This window comes from Polyodon spathula, chromosome 1 (genome assembly GCF_017654505.1).
Source record: "Polyodon spathula isolate WHYD16114869_AA chromosome 1, ASM1765450v1, whole genome shotgun sequence".
Lineage (NCBI taxonomy): Eukaryota > Metazoa > Chordata > Actinopteri > Acipenseriformes > Polyodontidae > Polyodon > Polyodon spathula.
In genome coordinates, this window is record NC_054534.1 from 85,163,163 (window position 1) to 85,182,195 (window position 19,033).

At 36.5% G+C, this 19,033-nt stretch overlaps 1 protein-coding gene across 2 annotated transcripts in view; it reads right to left on the reverse strand.

Moving 5' to 3' along the window:
* intu (inturned planar cell polarity protein) overlaps nucleotides 1–19,033 on the reverse strand; it is a 31,423-nt gene that overhangs the window by 10,663 nt on the left and 1,727 nt on the right. Inside the window, exons 1-4 of one of the 2 annotated variants that reach the window (XM_041264732.1) lie at nucleotides 18,668–18,936; nucleotides 13,737–14,335; nucleotides 11,813–11,898; nucleotides 3,410–3,619 (exon numbers count right to left, since the gene is read on the reverse strand). In XM_041264732.1, the coding sequence (XP_041120666.1) occupies nucleotides 3,410–3,619; nucleotides 11,813–11,898; nucleotides 13,737–14,335; nucleotides 18,668–18,825 (1,053 nt within the window). In that variant the 5' untranslated portion in view covers nucleotides 18,826–18,936. Of the gene's footprint in view, nucleotides 1–3,409; nucleotides 3,620–11,812; nucleotides 11,899–13,736; nucleotides 14,336–18,667; nucleotides 18,937–19,033 lie in introns of those variants that run through there. The other variant, XM_041264741.1, reaches the window with a different exon arrangement.

A 19,033-nucleotide genomic window follows, 5' to 3' on the forward strand; every position in this document is an offset into this window, starting at 1 on the left:
CTTGCACTTGATTTATTCAGAATAGTAATTACTAATTGAAATGCAGCATCGCATTTTCCCATGGGATAGTACATCAGCACAGTTTTACAGCTAAAGGGCTGAAACGATGAAAAGGTCAAGTAACTTGACCAAGGCCACACAGGCTGGGATTGTGTTATAACCATGGTGCAGCATTCCAAGTGGCAGCTTCAAAGCCCTACGAAATCAACAGAAATTCGGTTTGTGGGAGAAGAACAATATCAAGAAGGACAGCTAGCTATCCTAATGCAGGGCATCCTAATTCAACATTTAATCAGTAGCAGTGCTTGGATTCAAAACCCAGCAGATTTGGGCTCTCAGTACTTATCTGTTACCATTAATGTATAGTACACAGTCACCTAAAAAAAACAAAAAACAAAACCGAAAAAAATATTACAAAGACAAAACAAACAGAAACTGCAGATAAAAACAGGGATTACATGGTAAATCTCCTGACCCATACAAAAACAGAATGTCTGTTTGTGAAGAGTAGGGTTTGTTCATGCATATGTACCTTCGAACAAAATCAGTTAAACTTGGTCTGCACCCCAAAACTGTTAGGCTTGTCCTCATCAGATCTGTTTCAAAGCACTGGAGCAATTCTACAGTAAATGAGTAAATCCCTCATTTCACGAACCTGCTCAATGAGTAGAATGCAGTTTGTTTAAAAGATGGCCTTGATTATATTTTTTATGCTAGTATGTAATAATGTGGTTATTATTTTTATGATAATTTTAGCTTGTGTGAATTAGTGAGAGTTTCTGAATTTGTTTGCACGTCCTTCAGGAAAATGTTCTGGTAAGCACACACACACACACACACACACTAATCAAGTCTAGATTCACTGTTTCTTTGATGATCATTTAGAAATAGACAAACTAGTACACTGGTATGACCTTCAGACACACCAATGACTAATGCTGCTGAAGCATTTCAAATTTCACAAAACTGGTTTTAAGCTGCATGACTTTGGACTCAGAGCCAAAAAGTGCTTCCAGATTTTCACAAACATTGTAGAAACATATTATTTTGGGCGAACTGTGAACTAAAATAATTCAAATCAACAAACCAAAACTGTAATTTAAGTATTTACTCAGGACAATTGCCTACTAAAGTATACAGCTCCCAACATGTGATTTGGAGCATCAGTCTCTGATCCATGTTTTTAAAACTATATTTTGGTGGTGTAGACTTATAGTTTAAAGAATAGCATATTTTTAAATTATTGTCAGTTTTTTTTTAATTAATAAGAATGTTTTCATTGGAAAGATGCATAATGAGCACATTACTACACAATGCAAAATGTATAGTAGAAGTAAAAATAGAATTTTATTACTTCAGAGATTACATAAAACTAGACTATGTATTCCAGCAACTAATATATACATGCTTAAGAACAGTTTTCTTTAAATATTCCTCCACATAAAGCTCCAGCTGACAAACCAGCATTTTTGCTGTTTGTGCCTGATAACATTCCAGAAATGCAAGTCATACAGATACATTATTTTCCTTCTTTATGATGAAAGGCATTTAATAGCCAACTGATAATTGAACTGGAAGGCAACCCTGTGTTTATCTGACTCTGTGAGCCCTGTCCACAAAACAGTACTTGGTAACTGGGATTTATTGTCTAACCCTCTCAGTCTGGCTACATAAGAACAAAACAGTCATTAATGAAAGTGAGTGAAAAATCTCTTCTGAGACTTGTACAGAACTCTTTGAGACTTAGAGGGTATAACCCCATGGAAACAGGAGACTAAACAAGTCCCCCAGTGTTCACGTGCATCTGTTCAAGTTACACTCCAGACCAGCAGAACCAAGCAGGAGTTTCCCAAAGCAAGCTTTAGCGTGTCATGTCTGACAGTAAGGGTGAAGCAAATTCTAAATTGAACAGAAACAACAGAGCTGTCCTTTCGCTGGGGTGGGGGGGGTGGGGGGATCTTAAGATTTGCTTTTGCCCGTCATCCCAGCTCTCACTACCCAGGATTTTGAATCAGAAACAAAAAAGTCCTGCAGTTCTTTGAGATTTAATTACAGCACGGCTTTAGCATTGAGAAAACCTTTGACAAAGCACAATTCATTCAGACAAAAAAAAGGAATTGGTACTCAAAATAAGAGGACAAAAGAACTTTTCAAGCCTGGGTAGTGCTGGGAATGGCAGCTGTATAATGCCCTCAAATGTTAGAAATGGGCTTGATGTTTGGAACTTAAGATTAATCATACTGTAAGTGTACTTGCAAATGCAAGTGAAATATGTGAAATCTGTATTTTCCTGTGCAGTTACTTGACAATTCTGGCTGCAAAGTATTTAGCATATTGTGCCCTTATATGTCCTTGTTGCACACACAATGATATTGCAGTACTGTAGAAAGCAGGGAGACTGCATAAGAAAACCTGTGTGGGTGCTTGTGATAAAAGAAGCTTGTTTCATCTATAATTTAGTTCCCTTCTGATGATGTAAAACTCAGAATTTTTTTAAATATTTTTGCAGCTACTACAGTATAAGGGGATTCAATGTTTTAAATGTGCCACTATATATGACAGCTTAATAATTATATGTGGTGATATTAAGTGGCCTTATGTCTTTTCATAGGCTGTTTATAGCTAGTTAAAATAGTTCACTGCTGTATTCAAGCTTAGTTTATACTATTTTTGTGGTTTACAAATAAGTATAATATATTGAAATATAATTTACTATTGAAATATGCAGCATTAAGTACAGCGGAACGTACTTCTGGAAGGGCGGAATGGAAAAATGACAAAACAATAAAGGGCACACTGCTGTTAACAGGAGACTGATAAGCCCAGCTTGTCTTTCATATGATCAGGAAGACTTTTGCATTTAACTTTATACACTGAATCAAGCATGTTGTTCAACAGTTCAATACAAGACTAACAATTGCCACATATTGCATATTTTATAGTCAAAATTACCTATTTTGCTGGCTGAAAAATTAGTAAGGCCTGTAACAAATTCAATTGGATCAAATTAAAATGGTCATGTTTCAGCAGCCCACCATATCAATGTTGGTTAGATTAGGATGACCAAGGTTACATTTACTTTTGTGTAATTTCCACAATTTTCATGTTTTCATGCATAGATTTATTGTTTAAACCATTTTTTTTACAAAAGTGGCACACTACAACAGGGCTAATCTTGATCTTGATAAAGCTAGCTTTAAAATGATACATGTGTAGCCACGTGGCCAATGGGTCCACTAAGTCACCAAAACGTGCCCCATCTACTCAGCTATATACTCTATCTACTCTATATAGCTATACACTCTGATGGACAGATTAATCACTTATGAGAAACATCTAAAGTTAATTGTGCTGTGACATACATAATCACACTGGGAACTATAAAGACTGGAAATTCAGTGTCACCTACCTCTTCTTTTAAAGATTCGGAGTCCAGTTTTAGGGACAAATACATAATTATATGAGGAATGTTTCCAATTGCCATTTGAAGCTCCACTGCATCTTCGCCCCACAGAAGTTTCACCAGATTACTCACAGGCTGTGACTGCTTATTGAGGTTACGTGATGTGGAGCCTTTTCCTTCAGCATTGAACGAGGAGGTTTCCAACGTGAGCTTTACCTGTAAAAGAAAAGTAATATTTCCAGTTCTAACTACTAATTTATAATTGACTGATGGAGAATTGTTTTATCAGTAAAGTCATATAGCAATAAAATCTGTTTGAATAAAGTTCAATACTGGCCTGTAGGAACTCACTACTATCAAAAACAAAACGTCCACATTTTTATTTATTTTTTTACCTTCATTGTGCAGCCTTTCAGTGAATTATGTACAGTTTTAAAACTATCCTGATCTCCAGTCTGATCATGGTATATATTTTAGTACATTCTGATCACAGCGCAAACGCGAGTGCATGCGTGAAAGGTGCTTGCCCCCCCAGTTCTGTGGCACATAAATGGAGTGAAGACGTAAAAAAAACCCCACTGTGCTGAAATGGTATTCTGAAGGCAAGTCTTGTGCCGTTATTGAGCACCTGCCCCATCTCCACGGGTCAGCATAACTTTCGAGGTGTGGTATCATTAACATATTCGCCGAAGTGATTCTGACGACAGAGCAATGGGGTCCCAAATAGACAGCTGATCACTGTGTTAAGACCTGCTGAAACCAGGTTTATTTAGTGGTGCAATCAGGAACTTTAACAATTGAACACACTATAAAAAGCAAAGTAGTCCTAAGTAGAAACTGCATGCGCTTGGACTGACATAGAAAAAGGAAATCAAAGAAAGAAAAGTAAAATAAAAAAGAACCTAAGGACGACAAAACGTAAGACACTAACCATATTATTCATAAATTAAAAATAAACAAATCCAATACACTTCGTTTATAAGAATCACCGACATAAGAATCAACTGCATATCGTGATCAAAACCACTGGAACAAAATCATTCCTATACCAACCAATGTAAAATAATCAGCTTGTAAGAATCAAGGAATCCGCTTATAAGAATCATTTTGGGGCAAACTGACTACCTGTAATACGGTACTTGATCAAGTGCAATGACATGCACAGCTAATAAAGCTGTTTTTGAATTTGATCACATCTTGCTTGATTAGCCATGTATGCAGTGTGGATCGTGCAGTGATGCAGACAACACTGCACAAGTCTGTAATCAAACAGTGACTGCACCACTGCATTATGCAGGTATGTTTTTTTGTGTTCTTTGTTAGTGAAAATTTGTTTCAATAAAGTGAATACACACACATTGAACACATACTGAGTACAGCAGTGTTACTGTGTGATATGCATGTAGATTGCGGCGCGGTGAGGTGAAGGAGGAGGAAGAGGGGGCAGGGGGATTACGGAGCTTTGAATCTCTGCTTAATTAAAAACTGTGAGATTTGCATCGCAAGAGAAAATAAGTAAGCCATAGACGCTTAAATGCAGTGGTAGTCCTGACAGTAAAATACTGTACTGTAATGTAATTTTAATTCAAAGGCCATTACATGTAACATCACATGGCAGTTAAACTAGGCACCCTCACGAGACGATCGCTTCTCAAGTATAATGAAATAAAATAGGATTCTGCAGCCTTGAGTAAACATAATTGTGACCATGTAACAAGTTGTTTACCCACAAGGTCTTGTTTTGATGTATTGTCCTCAGTGACTGAGCACCATTGACACCTGTATACTGTATTTAAACTGCTGACGCGTGGTGGCGCTTTTACTAATTGTAATGCGATGTGGCCGAGGGCAGTGTAAATGATCAGGCTAAAGTCCTGATTTACAGTTTTAAACTGGTGTTGGTTTTATTTTTGTTACAGTGTGGTGGGGAAACAACGCTCTTAAAACAAACAAATAAAAACCTAGCTTTCATTTTGTGCATTAACTAAACAATACTTTGTGTGGTCCTTGTGCATACATGCGGGAACTTGTGACATATAGTGGTCAACCTATTACACTGCTGGAAACAAAGCCTTCATTCTCAAACTAACATATTGATTCAGCAGCACTTCACCACAGTAATCATATTGGTTCACTTTTAAGAATCAACCGCTTATAATCAAATCATCTGGGACAGATGCGATTCTTATAAAAGGAGTGCACTGTATATTTATTTTTTAAAAAAATCATCTTTTGCAGATACAGTGGAGTACTACATTTATTTTCATGCCAATTATTACAAGTGAAAATATTTACATACAGTATATGGAGAGCAACTTAACAAGAGTAATACTTGAGGATCTGTATGTGTAGGTCTGAGAGCAACTTTACTTAAGCATATCACAGTAACAACACAGACATGTTGCATCTCTTCTAAAGCTAGGAGAGAGGCTTTATGAACACACACACTGTGAACAAGTTACTGAACAAACAGCACAATCAGGATTAACACATACTGCAGATAACTAGATTATTTTTAATTACTAAAACTTTTTATTTTATATATTTATTTATTTATATATTTGCAAATAAATGTTAGGACCTAATGGTATCTTAAATACTTGATTGGGCTCAGGGAAATATTCCATGAGAATTAAAGCCCTGGTTATATTGAAACTCTAGTACATTACAAGCTTAGAGGGAATGTGATGCGGCACTTCATGCCCCGCTAGGAAATGAATCAGCTGCTGCTACTGGTAGACATGTCAGGGAGGGTAGTAAGTATTTTACACTTTACATGTTCATGTCAATGCCTTGAAATCATGTACCTTGTAGAAGTATTATAAATAATAAATGATTGTCCTGCATGCCTCTACCTCTTCTATTAATATAGCAATCTCCTGTGTCGTGAAGCATAGTTTACATACTCTCTCAGCGAGTGCCCTACTACTTGCTGTTCTGACTTGCTCTATTTTTTCTTGCTCTGCTACTGTCGCTCAACATGATCTCTGCTTCTACATTCAAAACGGAGCCTTGCGGTGACGCAAGCTCATTCCGTCTCTTAAAGGGATTGTTGCCTGGCACTAATTGTATAACAGATTCCCCAACCTACTCAGCATTGATTGGCTGGGCGCAGTCACTGCGCCACTAAACTCGCTTGCGCTTGGTTTTTAATTTCATTGGAATCACACTTTTGGAGAAGCCACTCTCTGCGGCGTAGGGCCATTGACTTTAACCACTGCGTTAGCGATTGCACTGATTTCATCAGAACAGAGCCTGTAGTGTAAATACACGTTACTGTCCTGATGAAAGCTTGTTACTAGCAATAAGAATTTTAATGAATGGAACAAATTATAGTTCAGATAGTGACCCATAATTTAATGTAGGAATGATATTGCGATATTAAATGATATGTCTGTACAAACATACAATATAATAAAACTGCAACTGAACACATACAATAGCAATACAGACAGTCAAAGAGTAGAAATATTTAAGGGTATTAAGTTATAAATCTACGCTAAGTCAATTGCATCACTTGCTCTAAGCAACCAGGAGTTTGTGTGTATCCCTGCTTACTGCAAGAAGCATTTTCAAACATACAGCACTCAATTAGCTTGTACTTATTTTAACTTCAACCCTTCACTTTGTGGTTTTAATCAACGACACAGAAAAACAAACACAATAGCTTGTTGTGCTTCATGAAGAAAGTACTGCTGTTTGATGTCATGTTATTTTTACAAATCAGAAAAAGCTCAGCTGCATGTGTCTCCTCTCTTCCCCTCCCAAATACTGTTTCATTCTGCAAGTAACAGATATATAGCAGTATAAAAAATGAACCCAGAATGTTACAAACGTGTGCTTGATATATTCAGAATACTCTCATTGAAATACAGCATCTCATCCGTTGTTCAATGTCATATTCAAAACCTAAAGATTCAGTTCAAAACAATGACAATCTGGCAACGTTCCACAAGCATTTGTACTGTAAAGAGTCAAGCTGGTATTTCAAACTCTAAATACTCAGTATGCATTATACATTGCTATGAAAAGTGAAGGTACGGTAGGACAAACAGCGGGACACTAATTGCAGGTCTATGCATATTGTAATCAAGCCATCTCAAATCAGTGGCAAAAAGGAACTGTTAGAAACATATGCAGAACAGTTCTTGCCAAGGAAAAGTCAGCAATTTCCTTAAATGTTGTAATCACTAGGTTTGGAAAATCTAAACTGTCAGTCCAGTGGATACATCAGCTTGAAAATAACTTGTTTTAATCCTGCAATTTTAAAGAATACTCCGCTGATCTCAAGCATCATACACACATGGCCTGCACTGGACAGACGGGCAGTGGAGTTATTGTGTCCTTGCTCCAGCATGAACTAGCCATCTTTGTTAGCAAAAATGGAAGTATATACTGTATTTTATAACAGAGATTGCAGCTCTGACTGAGTCATTCAGCCTTGATTACAGGATACTTAAACATGGACAGTATCTAACCAGAGAAGCTACATTAATGACTGGTTTTGTAAATCCCAGAATAGGAGATAATAACAGGGTTAAGCAATCACGTCATACTGACAGCAGGGTTCATAACAGTATCTTTTTTTTTTTTTTTTTAAACTAAACAAAATTACTGTGTTGTCAAAAGTAATCCTGACATAAGACATTGCAAAAGTCACATCTGCACAGTCAACGAACAAATAAGAATACTCAAGATAATTTGAAAAAAAGGCTACACAAGTAATCTAAGCAGTGGGATCTAAATATGACCACTAAGTTTCAAAAATCAAGCATCTAATATTGCATGCAAGTCTCTTTAGTACATTTTAGTACAGTGCATTATTAAATGTCAGAGAGGGTCCAATTTAGTGATTTAGATCTGCCAACATTTAAATCAGTTTAGACCACATTCTTTCCATGGACATATAGATTTATCAAGTACTGTTATTATCCTATATGGTTATGCATTATTAACTTTTTAACAGTGTATTTGAACAGAATTATTGCCTTTCAGTTTTTAAATTCTGCTACAACAGCAAGACAACGCAACCTCTCAGACTACAAATTACACTTTAGCCTAAACTCTACTGTGGTTCGGTATTAGTCCCCCTCTTTACAATACCCAAGATACAGTATATGTGAGGTCAAAGGTAACAATCACCTAGATAAAACTTCTAAGAAACTCATCACCTGGGTAAGAAAGTCAGGTGTCAAGTGGACGAATGTTTCAGTTAATTTCTTCATCAAACTAACATTTTAAAGCAAATGCGGTAAAACACTACACTGACCTGCCCACTACTCCAACAGTTATTATTCTGCAGGTCAACCTCTACTTTAAATACATTTGCTAGACATTTAAAACCCTCAATCCAACCTGAATTATCACATTGTTCACAACCACATACCCAAATTAGCTACACATGAGCCATTTTAAGAGGATGCTTTGTAACCTGCAAGAAGTCATTTTTGTGAAATGGCTGAAAGAGGCTGCATAAAGTATTTTTTTTTGCTTGCTGTCTGGTAATTCGTTGATATAGATCATAAAGTATACTGAAACTGAGCGTTCATTATTTTAATATAAATTCTATGAGAAGCACTGCAAGCGGGTGTAATATGTGTTAGTAACTGTGTGGAATTCAGGCTCTCTGTTGCCAGCTCTTATGTATACAGTTTAAACTACTTTTGTAGCTTTACAGCTCACCTCCTAACAATGTTCACAGCAGTTAGCACTTACATATTGGTTGAGACAACTAATTAATGAACAGTGGACATTATTTAAAAAAAACAAACATCAGCTTTAATGACAATATAAGCAAAATAATGTGAGAACCTTTATGGCATTTGTGTATGCTTTATTAAAATGGACAGGCAGTCAAGGTTTGTTTGCTTTTACCCTACATTAAACCACTGTCATACGCTTCTAGATCTGACTGGATTGAACTTCAAAACCATTGCCTGGTCTGAACTTTTCATGTTAAGATTTGAAAAACAACCTAACATTGGCATCACTATGGTTTCATTTGAATTGTGCCTATACTATCAAAGGTATAATTTTCAAAGGTACACCACAAGCTAGGCACGGGTTAACTATAATTTGCTGTCATATTCAAATGAGAGGTCAAAGTAATATTGACTACAGCACCACGCTTTTTCTATAAATAGAAATATAGACCCTAAAAGGTTTAGAGTTATTTATTTTCGTATTTGTTATGGTCTGAATCCTATCCTCTCATTTGGATTGAAGCTAATACTCTGACAAATGTGTCAAGAAAAACATAATAATTTCTTCCCAGGAGCTTTGTAATATTACTAATGGTATATGTTTGAATTCTCTTTTCTGTCATCAAGTGTGCTGTAAGTGTAACAATATAATTGATTCTATCCTGTGTTTTCTCACTGAACATTTTTTAGCCACTCTGCTGTGTTGTTTAGATTTGCTTTTAAGTCACTGTACATTGTTCAAATTGGCACTTATTTGCTCGTATGCAATCACATAATTTCTACTTTCATAGGGCCTGTCTATATAAAATCAAGTTAATAATTAAAACAATAAATAAAACAATCAAAAAACAAATCTATATTGTATTCAAATACACGTTGTTTTCATTTTACCTTATTGGTCTCTGTCTTTCTTGAAATTCAAAAATCACCATACTGTATACTGTAACTGAAATCAATATAACTTTACCAGCTCAGTCAGAGATTTTACTGTCCACTAGCACCAATGGGAAGTCAAGACTCAATCATCCCTACAGTAATCGCTTAATTAAAACAGCAAAAAAACAAACAAAGAAAAGACCAGAACCTTCAAAAACACATAACTCTTAAGGCAGACAGCATTAAAACTATTAGTTTAGAATTACAGTTGCTGGATGGAGTACTTTGATGGGAGCAAAAAACGCAGGATAGGAGCAGTTACATTGTGGAATAAGCAGCATACATGATAACAGAATTATAGATAATAGTCAGCTTCCCAAAGATGGCAGATCAAATACTCTCAGGACTACAACTCAGTGACCCATACCCCACCCTATAAACAAAGTTCAGAGATCATAATCAGAGGAAACCTTTAGGATTATTCCCTCTTCCAAATATTTCCCCAGCTATGAGCAAGAACATTCAAGCTAAAACATTAAGGGATGTCAAAACCAATTCTCTAAAATGGGTAAATAAAAAAATTCAATTTTACTGAATAAGACTACCTGTTTACTTTAAAATGTATTACGTTAGGGGAATCCCGAGTGGCGCATCCAGTAAAGGCGCTCCGTGTGGAGTGCAGGATGCACCCTGTAGGCTGGACGTCACCGGTTTGAGTCCAGGCTATTCCACTGTTGACCGTAGACAGGAGCTCCCAGGGGCGGGCGCACAATTGGCCAAACGCCATCTGGGGGACGACGACGATGACTTAGGTCAGCCAGGGTATCCTCATCTCACCGCACATCATTGACCCCTGTAGTCTTGCTGTGCACCTGCGGGCTTTCCTGCAAGCTGCCCAGAGCTACGTTCTCTTCTGACAGTGTAGCTCTGAGGTGGCTGCATGGTGAGCCAGCAGTGTGTAAAGAAGCGGGAGGCTGATAGCACATGCTTCGGAGGACAGTGTGTGTTCATCTTCGCCCCTCCCAAGTCAGCACAGTGTGGGTACTTTTTGTAAACCTTTTGAAAAATATGCTATTCTGAACTGTAGTTCTATTTCTGTTTATTGTAGTTCCATTTGTGTTTCTATTTAGCTGTAACTGTAACAAATCTGTCATGGTTTACACAATATTCAATTAAATGTATCTTTGCCAATGTATTTAAAATTGATGTGGTTATTTAAAAAATATATACTATTAATGAAATATATACCATATTAAGAGTTTTAAGAAGTCTTTCTCAATGACTTCATGAAGCTTATCACAATTATACGGTTTACAGACTGGAAAACACAAGTACAACCAATAATGTCCTTGTGGCAAAGCGTAAGCCTTGCACAATGAACTATGTAGTTTATTGTATGTTTTTGTGTTAATTGTTAATATTGATTTAATTGTTTAGCTGCTGTGGCGCCCCGCTGGGGACGGGGACAATCAGCTGTTCCAGCGGGCGGGTGGGCGTGGCGGAGCGTCAGTATAAAAGCATGGCGATCGCTGTGATCGGGGCTGCTGCAAGGCCTATGTTTTATTTTGAACTTTTTTGTACAGCGTGATGTACTAGTCCTCTATGCGTTACCATCGCTGGTAACGTCGCATGACCACCTTTATTTTACTTTCGTTTTCTGTTTGTTTGTGTTAATAAATCCTGCGCGCCTGTGCCGGCGTTTCAACATCAACACCACGTCTCTCTGTATGCTTGAACAGCGGCTACCCACACGCGTGACATGAGCAAGAACCTGTCACAGTCCTATACAGTGTGTGATGCGTGAAGTAACAGTGCTTCAAAGATGTCATACCTGTGTAGGACCGGGAATGCATGACAGGACCCTCTCGATGTTCTCAGATGTTACATCAACATCATTTACTGCAACAAGAAAATCTCCTGTAACAACGAAGGGGGAAAAGGGCAAGTATTAAATATAAAGGTCACAATTCAAGAACAAAGAAGTGTGTAGAAGTAGTTTCTAAAATCTACTGATATCACTACTTTGTTATTTTTTTATTTGTTTATTTTTAAAAGTGTAAAATAAATAAAAGCTCCCAAGACAGCTTCCAATGAATGTTTTTTAAGTGTTGTAAACAGTGCTTTTACAATGGGGGGACTTCAAATTGTGTTGAACACTGCAAACCACTGTGATTGACACGTTGGTCTGTTGATACACATTTTAATAAGCTATACTCTACTGGAAATGACATCACACCAAGATAAGCTGCTTAGTTATTCTTACTTAACTATTATAAAATATATACGCCATCTGTTTTTATTCATTTAATTTCTTGGTGCTTATTTTTAGATATTTTGTAGTTTTATGAACCTCGCTTTTTATATACTGTACGAAATTATTGTTTTCGGTAACTTTCCAAAATGATTTTTCTTTCTGTCACAATATGTATAGTTACTCAAGTCCTTATGGTCCTGAGCATATTCTTCTGGGGTTTTGTGTGTTTAGGCATTTTTTGTACATTTTATCACAATTTTCCATACTGTTTTAAATTCCATGAGCGTGTAAATACTCCCTCTTGATCAAGAACAATTCTGTAACTGTAGTCTCATTTTAAATCTTGCCATCTTTACAATCATCCAATAGAAATGTAGGAATTTGCTGCCACTCAGTCCTTGGGGTGGGTTTAAAGTATTCAGAACGAATCAATGTGAAATGCAAGTCAGGAAGGAGGGACATCGCCCAACTGCACTGGAAAATCATGATTTTTTTTTTTGCAGATTATTTTATTTTTTTCCACTGGGAAAAGGGGCAAGTCAACGTGAATAGGGTAACCATTTTCCAGTGTTTTTCCGGTGTGTTAGATATACACCGATTTGATATTTTTTCTGTATCAGGGGCGTTTTATAGTTTATCGATTAAAACTGCAAATCAGAAGCCCTAAAAATGTATCCCAGGGTGTACAACAGATTAAAAGCACTGTACAACAGATGTACAACAGCACTGTACAACAGATTAAAAAAAAAATTCTAAATAGACATTCAACCAAAGAATGACCATCGTTAAAAAACATTATGCTTTTATAACGCAGTCATTCTGGGAAAAAAATTGAAAAAAGTTTCACTACACTCCAAAAGCAGCCAGAGCAATGAACTAGTCTGTTATAAATCACTGCTAATCAGTTTAATGTGATCATTAATAATTATATTATTAATAGAATAAGAGGGAGAAAAAGGTACCGCACCTTTGATCCTAGAAATGAAAATAACAAATTACCATCCGTTACAAAAGAGATACCTAGCTAACCATTTATTGAGTAAAAGGTTTGTTTTCTAATGTTTTCTAACAAATACATATTTTGGATCATGCAGTACAGAAAAAAAAAAAAAAAAAAAAAAAAAACATGAGCTGTACTGGAAACATTTGGGCTGGTGAATTAATTTATATATAGCTATTAGTCTATAGAAAATGTAATACATAAAGGCGATCTATGACTTGTGTGTAATTTCCAGTTACCTTGGACTGTAGACTGCAGAAGGAGCCAGCGGCAGCCCCAGTTTGATATTGGAACAAGAAGAGTTTGAGTTTTACACACTGGTTTGTTTAAATTAAGCAGATGAATTACAGTTCCAAGCCAAGTTAAAAAAAAAAAAAGTGTCTAATATAAAGTCATTTCAATTGTGTAGTCACAGTTTCTGTATTGTTGATGACAATATGCTTTACTCTTGATCCAAATCTACTGCGATCCATATATCCAAGTAAAACATGTTTTACTTACCTATCAAAATCTGCCCACATTTGATTGCAGGGCTGGCTGGGACCAGTCCATGAATGGTAAGTCTTTCTTCATTACAAGAAGTATCAGGCTCTTCAACAGTGCTCACAACCTTTCTGGTCCAGGAAGGCTGATGAATGATCCCCAGTAAAGCCTCAAGCAGCTTGTATCCTTTTGCATGCGTGCTATTGCCTAACCTTTTGGGGTTAACATAAACACAAACATCCTTAAACTGCTGCTGAACTAGAATGCCGGATTTCTGATTGGGCTGGTTTTTCAGTATCGAAGCTGGTCGTGATGACTGGCCAGCATTGTAGGAGTTGGAATTCCCTTTCTTGTCTGACCACCTTTGTGAATGCTTTTTCTTTTTCAGGATCTTAGCGAGCCTTTTCAGTCTGGGCTCATACTTTCCTCCCTCCTTGTGTTTCTTGCTGTCTGTGATGACCTCCGCTTCCTTGTCGCTGAAGCGTACATGGTTGGCTCCAGGTACCTGTGCGTTATGGGTCTGGGTGAGAGTGGCCTCCTCTTCCCCTTCGCTCAGCTCCAGATAGAACAGCTCTCCATTCTTCTGCACATCATCCAGCCACTCAGGTTCAATGTCACTAAACAGAGAAAAGAAATAAAAAAACCTTCATAAGGATGGGATCTGAGAATACAGAATAACCCAACATCTGCCCTGTTGATTTTTATTAATTTTGTAGATTTAGTAGTATAGGCATGCTTTGTATACAGAATATAAACAGAGAATAAATTATTTTGATGATACACAGAAACCACTAAACGTGGTAGACGTAAACAAGCAATCAGAAAATAAAAGTATTTTTTTTCAGTTAACAATTTTATGACATACTGTAAAGCCTCTAAGTGCACATCTTTTAAATGCATTTAATAACTACTGTATTCCCTATAAACAAACTATAATCTATTGTTAACAATTAAAAATCAATTTTATTTACACATACCCTTAGAAAAGTTTACCATTGTAAAGCTGCAGATTTTCCATGCTTTTCCCATGGATATATTAGAATTTACCATGGTTTGCAATGTTTTTAAATATACTTTACTATGCTTACCCATGCATTCACTATGCTTTATTACACTTTGCTATGCTTCTACCAGGGATGGAAATATTGTAACAGTTTGATCAATTCCTGATTTTACTATGCGTTTAATAAGACACACCTGAACTGTACAATGAGGCTAGTCAAGCTGAAATGAAAACCTGGAATGGATACAACTACTCTGCAATAGGAGTCTTATTTCAATCCCTTTTTTCGATGGTAAGCTTTTTATAAGCCACACTGTAGGCTTTGTATCAGAAAGGTCATTGCAATTTCCATAATTCAAGCATAATAGGTAAATTGAGGAATACAAAAGTGCAACAAAGAAAAATAATGAATATATAGTGTAATACAGCAGGGAGGGGGTTTGTGCGTATGCACATTTCGCTAATTGTTTTATTATTAATTATCACCTGCACCGGGTAGTTATTGTTAAATTAAACCCAGGTGCAGCGTATTTATAGAGAGCAGCCAGTTTGCTCAAGGCTGCTGTGAGTGTACAGCCCAGTTGCGCAAAGGCAACTGTAAATTATCGTGGTGCCGAAAGGGTATGTGAGTGTGTGTGTTTAGTTTGTTTTGTACCGGTAAACAGGTTAGCTGTCCGGTCCTGTTTCAGTTAAGTTCCAGTTTGAGTTGTACAGTTAGTGCTCCGAATGGGAGCTAGGTGATTATTTTCTGTTTTGTTTATTTCCGTTTATTAAAAGTGCGCATAAGCACTGAAAAATCCATTTCTTGTGTCTTGGGTCTAAATTTAAAGGGGCAACGAACGGTGCCTTACAAGGATCTCTTACAATAGGTTTAATAATCAGATTCACTTACTAAATACCAAGTATCGCTATACACTCTGATGTTAGAAAGAGTCAAGATGGTACAGAACATACAGTTAAAGACAAAAGTATTTGGGCAGTTAAAAAGAGAAAAAACACAAAGAAATAGATTTCTATCATGTCTAATTATTCTACTGTAAAATATACATTAAAAGTAGATATTCGGCTTCATAATAAAACGACAACTTATTACATAGCATGCATAAAATGACATATAAAAACTAATATCATGCTTATCAAAAGTATTTGGGCAATCAACATATTTCATATGAAACCCACTTGTTGCTAATTATTGACAATTATCATGACTGAAAACCAACACCTGATGATAACCATAGAATAAATAAATACATAATCATCAAGTGTTAAAAAATAAATTTGTGATTCAAAAAAGCAACAACAAAACAAGAGTACAGCAACAATCTCAAAATGGCAGTGATACAACTAAACAAAAAAGGACAAACTACCAGAAACATAGCAGAAAGACTTGGTTTACCGAAAAGCACTGTGTGGGCTATTACTGACAAACACAGGAGAACAGGAACAACTGCAACTAGCTCCAGGTGCAAGAAAGATTTCTGCAAGAAGAATTGTTCAAGCAGCCCGGCAAAATCCTCGGATTACTGCAAAAGATCTGACACAAGAATTGATAGATGGTCAAGAAATTCACAAGCGAACAATTCATAATAACAGGATAAATGTCCATGGGCGAAACCCAAGATGCAAACAAGCACAAATGAAAGTGATTGGATTTCCATTGAATACTTGAAGAAGCTTGATGATTTCTTCAACCAAATTTTATGGTCAGACGAATCCAAAATATAACTTTTTTAACCAAGAAAGCAACAATATGTTTGGAAGAAGAGAGGAGAAGAATTTAAATAAAAGTTTATCATGCCCAGTGTTAAACATGGTGGAGGTTGTTTGATGGTATGGGTGTGTTTTTCTTCCTCAGGCACTGGTGACATTTGTATTGTAGAAGGATCAATGAATGCTGCAAAACAGCAATACATTTTGCACTCTCATTTGTTACCCAGTGCTAGAAGACTTATTGGACTGAAGTTTTTATTCCAGCAGGATAATGACCCTAAGCATTGTGCGAAATATACAATGAAAAAAAGGAAGATTACAGATAGACTGACAATCTAACCCCCAGACTTGAATCCTGTTGAGATGTTGTGGATTGACCTGAAGGCTGCTGTTGCAAAAAGGAAACAAACATTGATTGCAGAGCTCAAAGCTGTATGTGTTGAAGAATGGGCAAAAATATCTTCAGAAAGATGCCAGAAACTGGCTTCAAAATGCAAAAAAAAGACTGCAAGCTGTAAAGGAAGCAAAAATACTAATGCAAGGGTGTCCAAATGCTTTTGTATTGTGCATATTATTTTTCATTTTGAATCTCCATGTTAATTTCTATCTTTCAATAGAACAATTAGAAATTCTTTATAGTTTTTCTCTTTTTTTTTTTTTTAACTGCCCACATACTTTTTTCTGCAACTGTATGTGAATCATAAGGGATGGGGCAGAGGTAATTTAGTTTACGCCTTCTTTTAAAAATGTCCTTGCTGTGCCAGAATGAAAACCAAGAATGCAGACAAACATTTTCCATTCCCCTCTTTTAAACCACACTACTTCTATGGTAAAGTTTGTAAAACCACATCCATAAATTTGCTGAAGACGTAAGTTTAACTTTCCAAATTGGAACAATACAGTTCTGTGCCTTATAGGCTGAGGAAAGATTTCAGTAGACCTATGAATAATCTATGAAATCTGCAACTAGCTCCAGGTGCAAGAAAGATTTCTGCAAGAAGAATCGTTCAAGCAGCCCGGTCACAAAATAGCAGCGAAGTAGCCTAGTTAGTATTCTCTTAACTTATTTTACCCCCAGAGACATGTACAGTAGTTTCAATTACACATTCATTGCTCTGGAAGTAGTGTGTGCAAAGCCAACAACAGCACAGTACATACAGTGAACCAGTATACTTAACATATTTGGAACATCTCAAAAGTAGCTTGACTAAGACAGCCCAGACCTGCATGTACCTGAATACAGTAGTTGCAAATCTCTACTTTTAACATGTGAAAAATAACATTTAATGTATTTTTGGTGTCATTTTGGTGTATTTTTTATTTACTTCTAATTTTGTGAAATCAAAAGTGAAAATGTTAACTTCAGGGCTCGAAATTGGAACCTAAGTTATCTGCCTGCTACTGTGTTCTATAACCACCACATATCAGTTTTGACAGGTTCAGGCATTAAATTAAACTGAACAATAATTACACTACCTAAATCATAAGGTCTCCAATGCATTAATGAATGCTGCAATGCTATGGTTATAATATATTAATACTATAATGTATCTTGCAATTAAGCAGTTTAGTTAATTACACTTACAAAAAACTGAATGGGTGGCTACTGTACATTTTCACCTGTAAAGTTGTATTCCCAACCATGAGAACAAATTAATATATGACTAAGTGATGTAGTTTACAGTACTGTAAAATTGCTCAATTTTGTAAAATACTTCAATTTTAAATTGTTTGTCACCTCTAAAATGTCAGTGAAGATTAAAGTCATATTCAGAACATGATGTGCATTAGGTTCAAAATCCAGTATTTGTCTGTCTGCAAAGATCAGGGGTAACTTTAAATCCCATGGCCAGTACACTGTATGTATGGTATCGGGTCATTCTAATACTACACTACTAGTAAAGTCACGCAGCAGAATGTCCACAGCTGAAGTAAAATGACTTAAGAAACGATACTAGCCCGAAAGGATTAGGTCTTTCACTTCCACTAAAGCTCAGTCTAAGTGCAATCAAGACTAACCTATTATGAACGTGTAATGGGTTACCATAGAGAGCCCTTTATCTTTCCTGATCAACAGTTTTATTTATGTAACGAGTTTGTACACAAATAATTATCAAGCTTAACAAATCTTGTAAGCCACGCATAGATATCACAATATTTACTAGCCACTTTAAGTACTTACACAAACATTATTAACTGATCTTTACAATTACAAAGCAATGTGGATGTGTCTTACTCTGAGTAATCGGAGTCTGTGTAAGACGATGATGCAGTACTACAAGATCCACTCTCACTCCCATAGCTGCCCTCTGCGTCTTTCTCCTGCTCTCGGTATCTATCGAGGGTGTACGGAGATTCAACAGATTCATGGAGTTCTTGTTCTTTGGAAGTCATATTTCCATTTGCATTTAATCATCAGTTTACTTTACTTTCTTTATAATTTCTTACAACAACAGGACTGCTTCGCCATGGTCGCTACATCCGGGTTCCTTGCATCATGTGATGACCAGTTCCTCATTCTGATTGGCTGTTCTCCTCGTTGTCATGGACACCTGGAAGCTTTCAGGAGCTTTATGCACTCTTGATAGGAAGTCCAGAGGTT